The sequence below is a fragment of the Grammomys surdaster genome, unplaced genomic scaffold (genome assembly GCF_004785775.1).
Source record: "Grammomys surdaster isolate TR1022 unplaced genomic scaffold, NIH_TR_1.0 67, whole genome shotgun sequence".
In the NCBI taxonomy this organism is placed as follows: domain Eukaryota; kingdom Metazoa; phylum Chordata; class Mammalia; order Rodentia; family Muridae; genus Grammomys; species Grammomys surdaster.
The window spans coordinates 12,512,410-12,532,370 of NW_021604569.1; the positions used below are offsets into that span (position 1 = coordinate 12,512,410).

At 38.1% G+C, this 19,961-nt stretch overlaps 1 protein-coding gene across 1 annotated transcript in view; it reads right to left on the minus strand.

Annotated features, from left to right (window-relative positions):
* Window positions 1–18,605, minus strand: part of Cnrip1 (cannabinoid receptor interacting protein 1) — a 30,047-nt gene extending 11,442 nt beyond the window's left edge. The window contains exons 1-2 of the mRNA XM_028777786.1: window positions 18,057–18,605; window positions 15,697–15,847 (exon numbers count right to left, since the gene is read on the minus strand). Coding sequence (XP_028633619.1) covers window positions 15,697–15,847; window positions 18,057–18,235 — 330 coding nt within the window. The 5' untranslated portion in view covers window positions 18,236–18,605. The remainder of the gene's footprint in view (window positions 1–15,696; window positions 15,848–18,056) is intronic.
* Window positions 18,606–19,961: the final 1,356 nt, after the last annotated feature.

Genomic DNA, 19,961 nt, shown 5'->3' on the forward strand with positions numbered 1-19,961 from the left:
TGTACATTCTGGGCTGGAGAGATGGCTCAGAGGTTAAGAGTGTTGGCTGCTCTTCCAGAAGTCTTGCGTTCAATTCCCAGCAACCACAAGGTGGCTCACAGCCATCTGTAGTGGGATCTCCTGCCCTCTTTTGGTGTGTCTGAAGATAGCTACAGTGTATTCATATAAATAAAAAAAATCTTAAAAAAGATAAAAAAGGAGTAATTAAAAAAGAATATGTACATTCTGATGAAAATATCACAGCTTTGTTCAAAATAAGATAGTAGTGGTTTGTACAAATGACAATTTTACTTAATAATTAACTTTTAACAATGTAGTATCATTACCTTTAATTTACAAAAAACATTCCACATGTTACACAAAAGAAAAAAATCTAACTGAAAGTTAGATTTTAAATTATAATGGTTAATTTATTTGGAGATACAGCCTCACTCCGTACCTCCAGCTATTTGAAGTGTGCTGTGTAAATCCAGCTGGCCTTGAAATCACAAAGATCTTCCTGCTTCTGCCTTTTGAGGATGGAACCACTCACTGAATATCTGGCCCCTAAAGGTATTTTATAAAGTACATATTTTAGCAGTAAGACATTCTATTATGAAAATATTTTTAATAAAGCTAATTATCTGAAGGAAGCAGCAGCCCTGAAGCCATGTGCCAGAAGAGGGAAAACAGTGCTTTTTCTTGAAAGAAGAAAGAGCTAGATATAAAAGAACAAAACAAAAACTTAAAAATAAATAATATAACTAACCACAAGTAAGAGGAAACTTAGGGTACTACACTTACCTAAAAAAAAAAATTAAGTTAGGAAAGTCTTCTTTAAAGGTTTATTTTTAGTTTGTGAATGGGTGTTTTGCCGGCATACATATTTATGTACCATGTGTGTTCAGTGCCTACAGTAGCCAGAAGGGGGCGTCGCATCCCCTGGAACTGGAGTTAGAGGCAGTTGTAAACTTCCACATAATTGCTTGGGGTCGAACCCTGGGTACTCTGTGTTCGGTGTTTGTAACCACGGAGCCACCTCTCCATCTTCTTAAAACTTTAATCTAAAAATATTTAGTAATGGTCAGTAGCATAAGAGATCAAAATAGAAATATGCTGATGGCAGCAGTCAGCCAATACACGAGGTGGTATTAGTTTATATTCCTCATTTGGTTTTGTTTCTCTTGACTACTGCTAAAATCTAAAATCATGCTCAGTACACTGCTGCTAAATCTGCATATTTCCCTCTCTCTCAGCTCTTAGTTTTTAAAACATTTCCCACTAATTTTCTGGAGTTCCACTTCCAGTGCTTTTACTATATAGCTGAGACTTTTTTCTCACATGTCTGTCTGAGAACAGAAACAACCACATATGTGTGCTCCTCTGTCCTGGCCCATCTGTCTCTTATGAGAAAAAATGACTTTAAAATCTATTGTATAGAAAGTGTCCTTAAAATTAATAAAATCTTTTCTCTCGTTTTGTTAGATTTTGAGAATTCTGTACACTGTATTTTTACCATTCGCTTCGCTTTCAACATCTCTGAGATGTTCTTTCTCTATGCACACAAGAGGACCCAACTTGACTCCTCTCTTTTATTTATTTTTTTAACTTAACAAGTGCAGTTTGTGTTGCTCACATACATCTGGATGTGTGTCTACTGGAACAAGGTTGATACATCAGGGGCCACGCTTTAAAAGGATTGATTCTCCCTTTGCCAGAAGCTATCAATTGCCAATAACTCTTCAGCTAATGATGGGACTTTGTGCTCACTTCTCCTCTCCAGGATGGGATTTTTGTCTGGCTTAAGTTTACACAGACCTTGTGTGTGTTGTCGTAACTACTATGAAAAATTAATAAATTCTCAACAAATGAATGAGAAGAATAAAAATTACCAATGCTGTGGACAAAAAGCAAAACAGGGCATGGTTATAAGTTGCATAGACTTTAAGCTGTGCCATCTTTATAGCAATCATTTCAGTAGACATGGATGTCTTGACCGTATTCCTCTCACAGCATCACTTAGATCCACCCTTTTTCTTTACCATCCAACTTGAGTCCCCTTTTTTATTTTCTATTTTATTTCATTTTATCTATTAAGTAGAGTTTGTGTTGCCAATATAGTTCTAGAAGTCTCACCTAGTCAGTAGAAGAAGTTAGCATGCAAGCCTAAAAATTTAATTTTTCTTCCTGGAACCCACATAAGGGTAGATGGAAAGAAGTGACTACACAAAGTTTTTAAAGTTGTCAACTGACCTCCACATGCACATCATGGTGTGCATGCCTACACACACACACACACACACACACACACACACACACATGCACAAAATTAATAGAAGTAGAAATTAGAAAAAAGATGGACAAATTTCCTCTAGAAAGACAACCTCTGAGTAGAGTCCTGTCTACCAAGAAATCTGAATTGGGATGGCACCACTGGTACAGTGTCTACCGTACGAGAACAAGGATCTAAGTTTGGGTCTCCAGTTCTCTTGTAAAAAGTTGGGCACAGATTTGTAAGTTCAGTACTGTGAAGGTGGAATCAGGAATCCTGAGCTCACTGGCCAGCTAGCCTAGGAAAAATAGTGAGCTTCAGGATTAGTGGAGACCCTATCTCAAAAAGTAGGGTGGAGAATGATCAAGCATCTGATAACTTCTGGTCTTCATATAGATATGCACACATGTACATGCATACATATCCACATGAACACAAACACCACAAACACACTGAGGAGGGGGTAGAGAGAGGGAGGGAGAGGATGAAAATAGGTCTAACTCTTTGATAAATCATCCATTCATTCATTAATAATTTCAGATAATTAAGAAAACATACCAATTCTATTTAAATACCTTCAGACAGAGATGGGAACATTTCTGTTTGTTTTATAACTCTGTATCACCTTAACAACACAGTCTCATAAATAAATTATAAACAAAGATTTCTATAGAAGATGCCATGACCTTATATGTACATTTGTGTATTGTTTCTATATTTTGAAATATTAAATTTAGAAATATATAAGAAGGATGTCAAGACCAAGAATGTTTTTCTAAGAGAAGAAAGGGTTAAAAGGGTATATAGATTTGTGTGAGATACCTGTTTCAGGTGATAATGGATCTGATATTCACTGCATTGTGACATCACAGCCATTTCTGCATATGTGAGTACACACTGTGATTATTTTCATGACAAAATTGATAATTGATGCATTTTTCTCTTTTCTGTGTCTTTAACATCTCTCTCTCTCTCTCTCTCTCTTCTCTCTCTCTCTCCCCTCTCTCTCTCTCTCTCTCTCTCTCTCTCTCTCTCTCTCTCTCTCTCTCTTCCTCTCTCTCCCTCTTCCTCTCTCTCGCTCTCTCCCTCTTCCTCTCTCTCTCTTCCTCTCTCTCTCTTCCTCTCTCTCTCTTCTCTCTCTCTCTCTCCTCTCTCTCTCTCTCTCTCTCTCTCTCTCTCTCTCTCTCTCTCTCTCTGTGTGTGTGTGTGTGTGGGTGTGTGATGAATATGAATGTGCTTTATCCATGGGCCAGATAAAGGAGTTGGCTCCTCTGAAGTTAGAGTTACAGGTAGTTACAAGCAGCTCAGTACTTCAGTGTGGGTGCTTGGAACAAAACTTGCTCCATGAAACATTTATCTCCTTCATTGTGACTGTACTAATATCAACAGATACAAGAACTTTGACAATGTGATGTTGATTCTATCCTCAGCAAACTAGAAATAGAAAGCTTTTCAAACTTATTAAGGGGTACTGACAAAAAGTCTGTAGCAAATGTCATCCTAAGGGGTGAGAGAATGAGATTTTTGCTTATGAGATTAGAAACCAAAGCTATAAATTCCTACCTACACTATACAGCACTGGACTGACTGTACTGGACGTTCTATCAAATGTCTAGAGACAACAACTACAGCGGCAACAATAGCAGCAGCAGCAGCAAGTGTGGTATGAAATCACATGTTTCTGTTCTCAGATGAAAACTATGTCTGCAGAAAATGCTAATCAGTTTAACACAAAGCGACTAGGATGGGTGAATTTGGTAGGTGTACAAGACACAAACTGCTTACCATTTCATAGCTGAGCTTTGACATTGATATATTTATATTTTTACTAATAGTGAAAGTAAAATCGTAGTCCTATATTTATGGGAGAGTTGAGTTCTTCTCTATGAGTTGTCTACTTTCATTATTAAGCTCACTTTTTCATTTTTATACCTTAGTATTATTTCTCTCATATTGGTGGCTAAATTTTTTATATACATAAATGTGACAGCTCTTATAAAACATTAGACTAAATGGCATAAGGAACACATTTATAGCTGTTTATAATTATAATAAATATATTATATCACTTGTACATATGTAAGTCCACGTTTCTCCATCACATATTAGCCTTGTAATTACTTCAATATCTTCTCTGCCTTATCCCTCGGAATTACCACAGACATAGGTCAACAAAGAGGCCTTAGGGGGATTCATGGAGACAGAATCTCCATTTCTCCGTTCTTTTAGGAAGGGCTAAATAAGGGAGACTCCAGCGGAAAAACCCATGAGCCTGAGATGCATAGTGTGCTGGTTTGAATGAGAATGGCCCCCATAGGCTCATATGTTTGAATACTTGGTTCCCAGTTGATAGAACTTTTGGGGAACAGTTAGGAGGTGTGGCCTTGTTGGAGGAGGAGTAACCTTGTTTGAGGAACTATGTGATAAAAAAGTAATCAAGGCATAAAGTGAGACATGTTTGAAGGTTTTTATTTTCCCAATGCTGCAGGTATATCATTAAGTCACTGACTTGAGATTGCTTAGATTTAGTACTGGAATTGTTTATTTTAGGATTGCTTTTATTGTGTCCCATATATTTTGGCTTGCTGTGTTTTAATTTTCATTAAATCCTAGGGATTTTAAAAGCTTCTTCTTTTATTATTTCTGTCACAATTAGCAGCAGTGTGTAGTTATGTTTCTGTGACTTTATATACTTTCTATAGTTTCTGTTACTTGTGCTATATAGCTTTATTCCATTGTGGTCAAATAAGATATAGGATGCAATTCCAATTCTCCAAACATGTGGTCAATTTAGAACAAAACTCCATAGGCTGCTGAAAAGTGTGTGTGAGTTATTTATTGTTTAGGTGGAATGTTCTGTAAATGTCTGCTAGGTACGTTTGATTTATGATGCCATTTAACTCCAATTGCTCTTTCTAATCTAGATGATATGTCTATTGATGAGAATAAAGGTCTTGAAGTTACCCACTGCCACTATGTTGAGGTGAATCTGTGATTTTTATATCTAAGTGGTATTTGTTTTATCAAGTGGGGTGCACCTGTGTTTGTTGAGTATATTTTAGAACTAACATACTTTCTTATTAGCGTATTGCTCTTTTAATGAGTATAAAGTGACCTTTATTATTTGTTTTTGACTTGTTCTCTCGTGAAGTCTGTTTTATCACAGACATGACTATTTGTTTTTCTGATGCTATTTGTCTGGAATACCCTTTTATACTTTTACTCTAAGCTGGTGTCTATTGCTGACAGTGGGGTGTATTATTTCTGGAGACAGCAAAATGATGGCTCTTATTCTCTATTTCAGTGTGCTGTTCTGTACCTTTTTATTGGAAAATTGAGACTGTTAATATTCAGTCTCTGCTAAAAGATATGTATTATTAATTCCTGTTGTTTTATTGATTGGTGGTACTTTCCAAAATTTCTTTGATTAAGTGTCCTATTGTTTATTTATGTCTTTTGTCCTCTTTAGTGGCTCTCTTATGTTTTCTATCTCTATGAAGACACACCACGGCCATGGCAACTTTTACAAAGGAGAGCGTTTAACTGGGGCTGGGCTACAGTTCAGAGGTTTAGCCTATTATCATCATGTCAACTAGCCATGGCAGCATACAGGCAGACACAATACTGGAGAGGTAGCTGAGATTTCTCTATCTGGATCAGCAGGTGGCAGGAAGAGAGAGTGACACTGGGGCTAGCTTGAGCTTCTGAAACCTCAAAGCTCACTGCTTGTAACACATTTCCTCCAACAAGGGTACACCTACTCCCACAAGGTCACAGCTCTCTAATAGTGCCATTCTCTAAGGGTCTATGGGGACATTTCCATTTAAACCACCACAATGTGTTTATTCTTCTCCTCAGAATGAAGTGTTTCTTGTCATGTCCTTTGCAGAGCTAGCTTAATGATCATAGATTCCTTCTATCAGTTTTCATTATACAAATTTTTCTTTTTTTTAAAAAAAATTTGTCCTTTAACTTTAATAGATAATGTTTCCTAAGTGTAATAGTCTGAGTTGACAGTTGTGGTCCTCAGAAATTGGAAGAGATCTATGCAGATACTTCTCACTTTAAAAGTTTCTTTGAATAGTCAGCGGTTATTCTGATGAGTCTGCCTTTATAAGTCACTTGACCGTTTTCTCTTTCAGCCTTCAATGTTCCTTCTTTATTCTTGTGGTTTTAAAGTTTTAACTATAAAGCTATGGGAATTTCATTTCTGGTCCTATCCAGTTTGTGTTCTGTTGACCTCTTGTACCTGGACGGGCATTTCTATCTCTAGGTTTGGAAATTTTTCTTTTATGCTTCTACTGAAAATATTCTCCATCCTTTCATATGGCGTTCTTGTTATTTGTCGATGCACACAATCTTAAAGCTACATCTTTTAGTGGTGTTCCAAATCTCTGCTTTGTTCCAAAAATATATTTTAACAACTTATTATTAGCTTTAATGAGCTATTTGGTCCCTCCACCTTGTTTTCAAACCCGATCTTCTGTTCTCTACACAATCAATTATGTTGATGAGTTTTTCTTTTTCTTTCTCTTCTCTCTCTCTCTCTCTCTCTCTCTCTCTCTCTCTCTCGTTCTTCTTTTCTTTCTCTTTCTTTCTTTCTTTCTTTCTTTCTTTCTTTCTTTCTTTCTTTCTTTCTTTCTTCCTTTGATTATCAAGGTTTTTCATTACCAGGATCGTTTCAGCTTTCTTTCCTTCTTTTTATTCTTTCTCTTTTTTCTAATTCTCCTTTATGAATTCTCTTTCCTGCCTTGTGTTGATTTCCTTATTTCAACTTGTTTCTGCTCTCTTGTAGGATATTCATGTTTTCTTTGACTTGTTGTTTGAACATAATTAAAACCACTGTTTCAAATACTTTCCCTGGAAGTTCTCCCAGGTTGTTCTCATTGGGGTTCATTATTATGTAATTAATAAGTTTTGAAAGAGACATGTTTTCTTGTTTTGTTTTTAATGTGTGTGTGTGTTGAGAAATATGCACCTGAAGTGAATTAGTTATGTCATTCTTTCCTTTAAAAATACTTATTTTTATTTTAATTAATGTGCATGAGTGTGTTGAGTGTTGTTTGTGTGATTGTGCAAGTAAGTGTGTGAAAGCTGGAAGGAAGCACTTAATCTTCCTGAACTGGAAATGCAGGTAGTTGTAAGTTACTCAAAGTGGGTGTCAGGAATCAAACCCAGGTCCTCTGGAAGGGGAGCAAGAGCTCTTAATAGTGATCTCTCCAGCACCCCTCACAGACAATGAAAAAAAATCAAAATAAAATATGAAAATTAAGAATTGTAATGAACTGTTCTATTGAAGCAAATACGACAACTTGGTAAAATTAATTACTTCAAAGGCAAAGTCTATAAGTGTGACCAGCTGGATAAAACTGAATTTTAATAGAAAGCTTTTGATGAATTCTTCCCAATATATTATCAGATCTGTAAGGACTCTCCCAGAAATGTGTGAACTCTTTCCAAACTATTTTATGAAGCTAGTACTTTCCTGATAGTGAGACCAGACAAACATATTACAGGAAAAGACCAGACCAATCACTTCCAGAAATAGATAGAAAAATTATTACTAAGATATTAATAAGCAGAGTCTAGCTACTCATACAGAAAATATATCATAACCAATTTCTGCTTGCCTTGGAATTCAAGGCTATTTTAACATTGAACAAAAGCTATGTAATATATTATGAACAAAACAAAAATGAAAATACCTAATGATAAACTCTGAAAATATACAAAATTAAAAAAAAATCTTTCTGTAACATCATAATGAAAATGCTCAAAAAAACCCTTCCAGTCTAGAAAATTTATGAGTATCTAATATTCAAAGCTGGAATTTCTAGTTAAAAAAAGAAAAAAGAAAATGCTCAGTAAAGCAGAAGGGAATCTTTAACCATAGCTAAGTTTATAGAGGGAGCTATATAACTATTATACTGTTAAAAAATTGAACTTTTGAGACTCAGCTGCTCAGATGCAGACCAGACCATTCAGAAGAACAGATGAGTTGAGCCCCTGCCAGCTCCACTCCTTAGACTCCATTCCTCAAGACCTATTCTACCAATCCCCTACCTCTATACCACTGCCCGCCATTTGGGTGAACCACACCCCCAATTATGGCAGTCTCCAGCTACTCAGGTGCAGGCCACACCAGTTAGAAAAGCAGAGACTCTTCAGCTACATGAAAGACTAAGCAAGTTGCCAGAAGTCAAGCCGCAAACCTGATCAGAGAGACTCTTGTGGTTCAGAGATCAAGCAGGCTATCAGGAATGTGGGCCATAAGGCTCAGAAGACCAAAGAGGAAACAAAAATGAAGGAACAAAACACCCATCCAACAAAGACAAACTCAGAAATCAACACCTAGACTTATAATCATCCCAAACCCAGATTCCTAAATGCCTGTGTAAGAACACAATCAACAACATCCAGGGTAATATGGCACCACCAGAGCCCAGGTATCCTATGACAGCAAATCCTGAATATTTTAATGCAGCTGAAGTCCAAGAAAATAACCTTAGAGCCAACTTTATAAAGATAATAGAGATTCTTAAAAAAGAAATGAAAAAAAAAGACCTTAAAGAAATCAAGGAAAAGGCAAATAAAAAATTGGAGGAAATCATTAAATTCTTTAAAGAATGTCAGGCAATCCAAGCAAAGGAAAGTAAAACAACAACCACACCCTTGCCCCCAAACCCAACTAACCAACCAACCAACCAAACAAACAAACAAAATAGGTAAAGAAATCTGTTGAAGATCTGAACATTGAACTAGAAGCAATGAAGGGAACACAAACTGAGGGAATCCTGGAAGTAGAAAATCTAGCTAAGTAAACAGGAACTACAGATACAAGCATCACTAACAGAATACAAGAGATGGAAGAAAGAATCATATGGTTGGAGATATAATAGAATAAATACACTCGCCAGTCAAAAATAAATGTTAAAGCTAAAAAGTTCCTGAGACAAAACATCAAGGAAATTTGGAACACAATGAAAAAGACTAAATCTCAGAAAAATAGGAATAGAAGAAGAGTCCCAACTCAAAGCCCCAGAAAATATTTTCAACAAAATCAAAGAAGAAAATTTCCCTAACCTAAAGAAAGAGGTGCCTATAAATGTATAAGAAGGTTACAGAACCCCAAATAAATTAGATCAGAAAACTCCCCCACCACATAATAATCAAAACACTCAATGTACAATACAAAGAAAGAATATTATCAGATGCAACAAAAAAGGCCAAGTAACATATAAAGTATACCTATTAGAGTTATACCTGACTTCTTAACAGAGATTGTAAAAGATGACAGATGCCAAGCTCAACCACTACACCCAGAAAAACTTTGAATTACCATAGACAGAGAAAACAAGGTATTCCATGACCAAACCAAATTTAAACAATATCTATTCACAAATCTAGCCTTACGGAAAATAGTAGAAGGAAAATTCCAACCCAAGGAGGTTAACCACACCCAAGGAAACACAGGAAATAAATAATTCCACAACAGCAAAGCCAAAAGAATGAAAGGTAACACACACACACACACACACACACCACCACCACCAACAACAACAACAACATCAAAACAACAGAAATTAGCAATCATTGGTCCTTAATATCTCTCAACAGGAATGGACTCAATTCCCCAATAAAAAGACATAGACTAACAGAAAGGATACATCATTTGCTGCATACAAGAAACACACCTGAACACCAAAGATAGACATTACCTCAGGATAAAAAGCTGGAAAAAATGCTTTCCAAGCAAATAGGCCCAAGAAGCAAGATGGTGTAACCATTCTAATATCTAATGAAATAAACTTTCAACTGAAATTAATCAGAAGAGATGGGGAAGTACACTTTATACTCATCAAAGGAAAAATCCACCAAGACAATGTCTCAATTCTGGGCATCTATGCCTCAAATGCAAAGGCACTCACATTTGTTAAAGAAACATTACTATAGTTTTAATTATGGATTGAACCCCTCATATCATTAGTGGGAAACTTCAACACCCCACTCTTACCACTAGAAAGGTTATCCAGACAAAACTAAACAGAGAAACAATAGACATTATGAAATTGGAGAAGATATCAGAAGATAGAAAGGTATCCCATGCTTATGGATAGGTAGGATTATCATAGTAAAAATGGCCATCTTACCAAAAACAATCTACAGATTCAATGCAATTCCCATGAAAATTCCAACACAGTTCTCTACAGACCTTCAAAGAACAATACTCAATTTCATATGGAAAAACAAAAAGAGCAGGATGGCTAAAACAATCCTGTAAAATAAAAGAACTTCTAGAGATATCCCCAGTCATGATTTCAAACTGTATTCAGAGAAATAGTAATAAAATTCTCATGACATTGGCATAAAAACTGGCAGGTTGTTCAATGGAATTGAATCAAAGATCCAGAATTAAATCCACACATCTAGGGATACCTGCTATTTTCATAAAGTAGCCAGAAATATACAACAGAAAAAAGAAAGCATCTTCAACAAGTGGTGCTGGTCAACTGGATGTCTGCATGTAGAAGAATGCAAATAGATTCATATCTATCATCTTGCACAAAACGCAAGTCCAAGTGGATCAAAGATCTCAGCAGAATACCAGATATACTGAATCTGATAGAAGAGAAAGTGACAAATAACCTTGAACAAATGGGCACAGGAGACAACTTTCTGAACAGAACACCAATCGTGTGGGCACTAAGATCAACAATTATTAAATGAAACCTTATGAAACTTGAAATGCTTCTGTAAGGAAAAGGATATAATTGAAAGGACAATATAACAACCTACAGATTGGGAAAAGATTTTTACTAACCCCACATCTGACAGAGGGCTAATATTCAAATTATATAAAAAAAAACTCAAGAAACTAGATGCCAACAAATTAGATAATCCAACTAAAAAATGGGATACAGACCTAATCAGAGAGTTCTCAACAGAGGAATATCTAATGACTAAGAAGCACTTAAAAAAAAATGTTCAACTTTAGCCACCAGGGATTGGAAATCAAAATGATCCTGAGATTCCATACATCTGTCAGCATGGCTAAGATCAGCAAAACAATGGACAGCTCATGCTGGTAAGGATGTGGCACAAAGTGAACACTTCTCCATTGCTGGTTGGGGTGCAAACTTTTACAGCCACTTTGTAAATCAGTATAGCAATTTCTCAGAAAATTGGGAATCAGTCTATCTCAAGATCCAGCTATACCACTCCTGGGCATATACCCAAAGGATGCTCCACTATACTACAAAGACACTTGCTCAACTATGTTCATAGCAACTTTATTTCCAGAAACTGGAAAAAGCCTAGATTTTCCTCAACCAAAACCATGGGTAAAGAAAATGTGGTGCATTTATACAATGGAGTAATTCTTAGCTGCTAAAACCAATGAGGATCTTGAAATCTGCTGGCAAATGGATACAACCAGAAAATATCGTCCTGAATGAGGTAATCCAGATGCAGAAAGATAACCAGGGCATGTATTCACTTAGTCAGCCTGACAGGTGTATGGAATCTCAGAGTCATTTTTACTTGCATTCCCTGATGGCTAAGGTTGAATGCTTCTTGAGTGTTCCTCAGCCATTAGAGATTCCCAGTAATGGGGATATAGAGGCTGGACAAGCCAGCTCCTGTAACAAGGTAAGGTTTCCAGTGGAGGGACTGGGACACCACCTCAGCCATAAAATCTTTGACCTACAATCTGTCTATGAGATAGACTGGGTAAAGGTGATGCAGAAATTGTAGGAGTGGAGAACCAATGACTAGTCCTGCTTGAGACTCAGGCCATAACAAAGGGAGCTCATCACTAACAGTGCCCGGATGGTCAGGAGCCAGAGTCTTGATGGCCCAAAGACCCATGATAGAACCAAACAAGAATGGAAAAAAAAAGTCAATGAAATGATTCCTAATGATATTCTGCTATAGTCATAGACTGGTGTCTAGGCCAATTGTTATCAGAGAAGCTTCACCGAGCATCTGATGGAAACAGATGCAGAGACTCTCCAGCAAAACATTAGGCAGAGCTTGGGAATCCCATGGAACACTGTAGCTGTATATGTAATGCCAACAGCTGAAAACAATCAGCTATGCATGTGTGTAGAAAGAGATAAATGAATTTTAAAGTAAAATGTTTTATACACGAATAAAGGAGCCAACACACAATGGCAGAGTTGACACATGTAGTAGCATAGCTAAATCTGTATTTTATGAAAGATTCCTTCCTTCCTTTCAAGATTTATTTATTTTTATTTATGTGTATGCATTTATGCCTACCTGAGCTTATGTGCAGGTGCCTGTGGGCTCTGGAAAAGGTCCCTTGGATTATAAGCAGTTGAAACAGGAGCTAAGAACCAAACTTAGGTTCTCTTCAAGAACTAAAATAAAACACTTGTCATAGCCTCCAAAGGGACTATATGTTTTTATTATACATTTTTATAATAGCAGCTGTTTTTGTTGCTATGATAGGATCTGACACTGCAGCATAATTTGACTTTGAACTCACAACTCTGCCTCAGCCTCATGAGTGTAGTGACTGTAGATGTGTTCCATCATGGTTGGCTTATAACAGACGATGTTCACATCATTACAGATAGTCATAAACAAAGTCTGGTTTTGCCGCTTGAGGTTAGAAGCTCTATAAAGTTAGGAATATTTTTTTTTTCACTGCTCTTCCTCAAGTATCCAAAATACAAAAAGATTCTCAAATATTTGCTGATAAGGAAAATAAATAAAGACTAGTAATATAAAAATTCTACATTAGATCTCAGCAAAAAGATTGAGAAGTGATGAATATAAACATTCTAAATGTAATCTTATAACATTGAACATACCAATATATTAAGTAAAATAAAATATTTAAAGTCAGCTTATTTTAATAATTAATTTCTACATTATTCTCCAATAGAGTGATGTGAACTGAAATAGAATTTGAATTTGTTTCATCTGAAATTTAACAAATGAAACTGTAAGTATTCAAATGAAAATGTATAGGCCGGGCGGTGGTGGTGGATGCCTTTAATTCCAGTACTTGGGAGGCAGAGGCAGGCAGATCTCTGAGTTCGAGGCCAGCCTGGTCTACAGAGTGAGTTCCAGGACAGCCAGGGCTCCACAGAGAAACCCTGTCTCGAAAAACAAACAAACAAACAAACAAACAAACAAACAAAATGTATAAATGTAGTTGCATATATGTACATACATAATTAATCTCAGAATTAGGAAAGATTTTCAATTCTGGATTGACAGTAACTATAAAATTCACAGAAGTAAAGAAAACTATGTTGGGCTATGTTAATAAATCAAATTTACATTGTAACCAAAGTTAATACAAATGATAAACACTCTCAAAATACAGTAAAAATGACTTAAAGATTTATTAAAATCAGTAGGACACTCAGGTTGAAATAGAGATAAAAACTGCATATATATATTACATAAAGGAAGTGCAAATTGCAAATATTTCAAGCCAACAGTAATTCAACACATGGAAGTTAAAATAGTCTATGAGGGTTAAAACATTTAAAAGTGTTTTTAATTATATTTATTTGTTGTTATTATTGTTAAGTAACCTTCCATTTATTGCTTGTGTCTTGGTATGAGGTTACATGTGCCATGGTATAGCCTAAGTATGGGTTCTTTAAGTATGGATTCTTTTCTTCCACACAAGCTCTGGGGATTGAACTCAGACTGATTTTCTGGGTGGCAAGACAATCAGCCATCTATGCAGATTCTCCTTGCATTCCTAGATGCCAGTGTTTATAAAATCCTCTAGCATGCATATTCCTTCTGGAAATCTACCTCGAGTAAACAATAAGATTTTACAACTGAGTAAAACTTAAAGTAGTAAGAAATGGAAACCACCAATAAGTAATTGGAGATATTGATACACTCACATAATAGACTTCAAAATGATGGTCCATATTTACATCTTTGGATGTATATGTACATAGGAAACTATGCAGAGATGATGCACAGTATATACATTGTATCCAAATACAAAGTAAGCATCTTTCTAAGAACACAGACTAAAATAATGACAACAGTTGTCTTTTAAAGAAATTGGTATTTTCTGCATCTTATATTTTACTCTGTTGACTCTCTGGAGGAAAACAGGATTCCTTACAAAAGGAGTTCAAATATTGCACTCAAAATGATAGGTTCCTAAATTCTTTCCTTACATCATAGCTGGTTTAAATATATCAGATACTGAGAGGCCTTGAGGTTTTCCAGGCGGGTTGGATTAGTTCTCAGATCAATGTTTCTGGAAGGGGATAATACAGACCATCCTTAATAGGGTGGATTTTCTGTAGGTATGTCAGTTTCATCGGTCCCAATGTACCCATCATTAAAATAAAATTAAAAAAAAGACAAAACACTGCATATGGGACCTAGATCTGAAATTTTAAGTAATCATTAGAGGAAACTTTTCTTATGTGGGTATTTGGGAAAGTCTGTGAACTCCTCTATAAAAAAGGACAGCAAGCAATTCAAGGTTGTTCTTTCAGAAGGAAAAGATTGCCTTTGTTTTCTACAGTAGTCCATTAGGTGATCTTCCCTTTCCTTATATTTTGGCAAGATTACTACATCATCAATAGAGCATGCACATACCCTTAACTCTGTTTGTCAACTTTATCCTTTAATCTCTTTGATGTCAATAGTGCTTGGTGATAAATATTTTCGAATAATATACACACCACTCTAGGTTAATAGGCTCTGCATCCATGGGTAAGCCAACCTTCTGAAAACACTCAGAAAATCGTGTGTGTGTGTGTGTGTGTTGAATGTGTATTGACTTCTTTATCATCATTCCCTAAAAAAGTACAATACAAAAATATTTACACAATAACCATAACCCAAAAATTATTTGAAGTGTATGGGGGCATGCCTACCTTATACTGTACTATCATATATGAGGGATCTAATCTGTGGATTCTGGCATCTATGAGCGGTCTTGGAATCAATCCCCATAGGCACAGAGGGTTGGATGCATTCAATATGGTCAGCATTAGATACTTATTGTTTATAATGGCAGTCACTTTTTGGTTCCTCATGTGAGAGTGTATTAAGATTCAAAATGTCATTTAGAGAGCCTTCTTCACAACAAAGGACTGTGAGCCATGTAGAATCACAATCTTTTAAGAATGAATTATTTAAAAAGTCCTTGTGTAGATCCCAACAGAGAAAATGGCAATGTAACTACTATCTCTTCCAGTACCATTTATCTGGCATCCTTAATGTCTGGAAGGTCAGTCTTTTCATGCAAAAGAGCATCAGTAAATATTACTGTCTCTCTCCACAGGTCCATGTGGGAAACTGAACCCTATCTCCATAGTAACTGGCTCCAGTGCATCTTTGCTTGATCCTAAAGAGGTAGTGATTTTTTCCCCTGTAGTTTCTCTTTGTTCTGAAAACACATCTCTACACCCCCAGCTTGGACTCACCGGCATGGTGATCTGGATGGGTTGTCGCTCTCCACTTTTGGTCGGGGCTACACCTTCTGTATCATATATGCCGGTGTAGACAACTCTTTCTCCATCAGGCTCCTTACACTTCAGCTCCAGTGGGACAAGAACACCACCAATGGAAATGTTCCTGCAATGGACTTGAGTTGCGCATAGATAGTAGGGATTATCTTAGACATCCTGTTCTATTCTAAATCAAAATCTTGGAGAGAAAACCTATAAGGTTTGACTAAAGAAGACATACAGAAACTTCAGAAAGTTCAGGAGGTTACAGTTGCCCAGCTAAACAGTAACATGACCATAGATCAATCACTTCCCCTCCCTAGACTATCTTTAGTATTCTCATGTATAAGATATCTTTACTCATTGAAATAATCTATGGAATTAAAATTCTACCTACCCACCCCACCCTCCAGAAACCAGCACCCCACTAGGCTGGGATGTAATTTGGCACTGACAAATCTTGGTGATGCATGTATGTGGATAGTTTCAAAGACCTCTGACCTAAAAAACAGGTTTTTATTATTTTTTTTAATCTTTGTTCCAACAATTGAAGATTTTCCTTTAGGTTTACTTCATTCTAGAAATTCTCAGTGGAGTCATCCCTTCATATGAAGATAAATATTATCAATGCAAAGTCCCAAACATCAATTGAAAATCTATCAGAATATAAACATTTAGGGTTCACCCTGGAAATTTCCAACTGGAAACTTTGGTGAGCCCAAATTGACTAGTTCAACAAGCTCTTCAGCTAACTCTGATAGAAACTCAATTTGGGAGTCACTGGATTAGGGCACTGGAGAAATCCTTACCACAAGGAAATGTAATTCAGAGAAAAGTTTACCAGCACCAAATCTGCTTTCAGATTAGCTTATCATCTAGTAAGCTACCTCCAAAGAAAGGGAAAATAACATGTGCAAGTGAGGGCAACATTCGACAGGGTAGAAGAGAGGGGACAGCCTGGACACAGTGCAAGGACAGTTAGGGACTGTGAGGACAATGGGTACAGGGAGCAGGGAGGTGGAGGTTTGGGGGAACACCAGAAACCATCCAAGTGTGGCTACAGATCTTTGTATGTCCGGGCTAAATAAAATAAGTTTACTCAATTCAAACTAACTAAAAGTATCTGATTATTTCAAAGCCTTTTCTTCCCTCAGCAAATGTTAGGGATCGTAAATATTGTTTTAATCTTTCTTATAGGCTAGACTTCACACAGTACTTGGGTGAAAGGTGAAGAGAAGACCTGACCCTGCAACAGTTAGTTTCAAGTGTTAACTTGATACAATGTAGAATCACCTGGGAAGGGATTCTCAAAGAGAACTGCCTCCCCAGGTTGGCCTGTGGTCATATCTGTGTGGGAGTTTTTTAAAAATTTTGTTTACTCATGGTTGGACGACCCATCTAAAAGTGAGCTGTGCTCTGGGCAGAATGGAAAGGAGGGAGCAGATGAGGGCTCATATGCATACATGCCTCAGTTCACTACTCTCTGTGCTTGACTATGGATGTAATATGACAAACTGCTTCAAGCTGCAGCTGCCCTGACTTTCACTTGATGGACTGTAACATCAAATCTGAGGCAAACAAAATCTTTCTTCAGTAAATTGATTTTTGTCAGAGTATTTTATCATAGCCACAGGAAAAGAAAGTAAGGCCCATATGTGATCTCTTTTCTAACTGCCACCATGTTGTTTTACAGTCCTCTTGTGCAGATGTTAACTACCACAGAGATCAGTACTAAGCTGACCGAAAAATTCAGACAGGAAGGAAAGAAAAGGCACAGCGTATGGAAAACCATAAAGGTGGGCCCAGCACAGGCAGTGCCCTCTAATTTTGGCCTGATGCCTCAGCTGTCATTAACCCTGGAAAGGAGAACTGAAGAGCATCCTTCAGGGAACCCAGTGACCATCTGTCCACTGAGATTACTCATTCCTCAGCCTCTCTTTGCTGAAACTCTCCATGTCTTTCTACCATCTGCCCCACCCTGTATACCTGCGGTTCTCTACAAGAAATCAAAACAAAGCAAACCCCAAAATACAGTAACAGCAACAAAAGCCCACAAATCCTAGATTCTTGTCGCAGATTTAAAGGGACTTACTGAGATGGCTGGAAGGAACCAGGAATGTAAAACTACAAGCTTAAGGCGGGGGAGGGGGCGAGGGGAGGAGGGGAGGAGTAGCTTAGGGGCAGGACATTCACCTCTTGCCCTCACCCCAGGTCCTGCTGAGCATGCGAGAGTCTAGAAGGGCCCAGTGGAGACTAGGGATGTCCTGGAGCCTCCATGCTCCTCTCATACCCGGGATATTATTGCCCTGCCACCAGCCGGCACGCCCCACACTCACTCGACCTGCAGTGTTGTGGGCTTAATCTTCACCTCCACCTTGTAGGAGGAGCCGGTGAGCAGCTTGATGGTGCGGTTCTGGCCGAAGCGCTGCCCATCCACCTTGAAGAAAACAGGGCCGTCGTTGGGCTGGATGCGCAGCGCGATGGAAAGGCGCACGATCCCGGGTAGGTCCCCCATAGCTGGTAAAGGGGCTGGCAACCGTGGACGGAGTGGTGGACAGTGAGGGCTGGAGGGAGCTGCTGCAGCTCGATGGGCGGAGGGATAAGCAGGGAGGAAGGGAGAGCCGATGGATGCAGGCCACAGCTAGGGGCAGTCGCCTCTGTCCACCCCAGATTTTGAGAAGCAGCTGGCTAGGCTGTGGCCCTCCACCACACTCAGACAAGGAGCGGGATCCAGAGACAGCACGGAGGCAGAAGGCTGCCCCATCCCCCGCTCTCCACGCAGGGCCCTGCACGCACGCGAGGGCTCGCAGTGACTGTACTGGCAGGCTGCCCCGCAAATCAGCACTGCTGGGGGCTAGAGAGTTAATCTTGTTTACGCTCCACAATCCCCTTCAGCAGGACTGACGTTTAGGCTCCTCCTAGAACAGCACCGGATACGAGGAGGATGGGGCGGGGAGGCACTGGGGCCAAGATTAATTGCTACAACAAGGAGCGGAGACCCCAGAGTCTAGGCGCCAAGGGATGTGGATTCACTTTCTAGAGGGTTTGAGTTGCGGTTTGGTGTGAAGTGGCTGACAAGGGAAGTGGAAGCAAGTGGCGGGAAACGGGGTAGGAAACTGCTAGCTAGTGATTTAAATTTCAGGAAATGAGTGCATTCTACTGAGAGCTTAGGGCAAATGGCCAGGAAGGCAGAGCTCATCTCATGTGGAGTGGAAACTACACTAGATTAGGTGGGGATAGAAAGACAGATGCGGATGCAGGTTAGTGAGAAAGGGAAGCGGGAACAGGCTGAGAGAATCCTACATTTTCATTACACATATATTGGCTCAAAATTGACACTGTAATCAGTCACATATATTTGCGCAAATCTGGATGGGCGAGTCTAACCAACTCTGTAAAAGGTAAGGTGGTGAGTTAGGTAAAGTTCGCGACAATGTCCAAGAAGAAGGATGATGTCCAAGGAGAAGGATGAGTTAAAGAACTACCGCAGAACACTTCATATGACAGCGCAGAGTCTGTGCTTGCATGCTAGATATGATTTTGAAAGGCTTTCTCTTGGATGTTGGTTGGCAGCTGAAGATTCCAAGCAGCCAAGGGAGAAGAGGTGCACGGAAATGGGTTCCTGGTGGAGAAAATGAGTTCCTTCTTCAGCACCACACAGGTGGATAGTACCACAGGCCCCACCTCTTACCTGGGAAATGCAGGATCCAATTGATGCAACCCTTTGGGACAGATACGCTGGTTTGCAACGTTGTACTCACCCAGGTTAGACTACTTATCTTTAGAGTTAATAAGCTGTGTATGTGTATAAAAATGATTCTGAGGTATTGGTGTTTACTGTAACTGTGTCAGCAAAAATCAAAACAAAACCTAAATGGACTGTCAATCTGTAAACAACGGTTGAAAAAAGACCCAGCAACATAAAGAACGGTTGAATACATTCTCACATATCTATACTATAGTTTTTTTAGTATATAATTTTAAGGTTTACCATACATTTATAGTAATCCAGAAAATATGCAGCACTGAAAAAATTGACCCTAAATTAACAGAATTATTAAATCCATAAAAAGACTCATATTTCCATGGTTTAGATATGGTTTGTTTCATAAAGGTTCTTGTGCTAGAGGGCCAGTCCCCATGTAATATCCCCATGCAATAGTAATAAAGTAGAAACTTTAAGAGGCAGGAATTAGTGGGTGATTGGAGACAAACAAAATTTGTGAGATTAATGATAATCT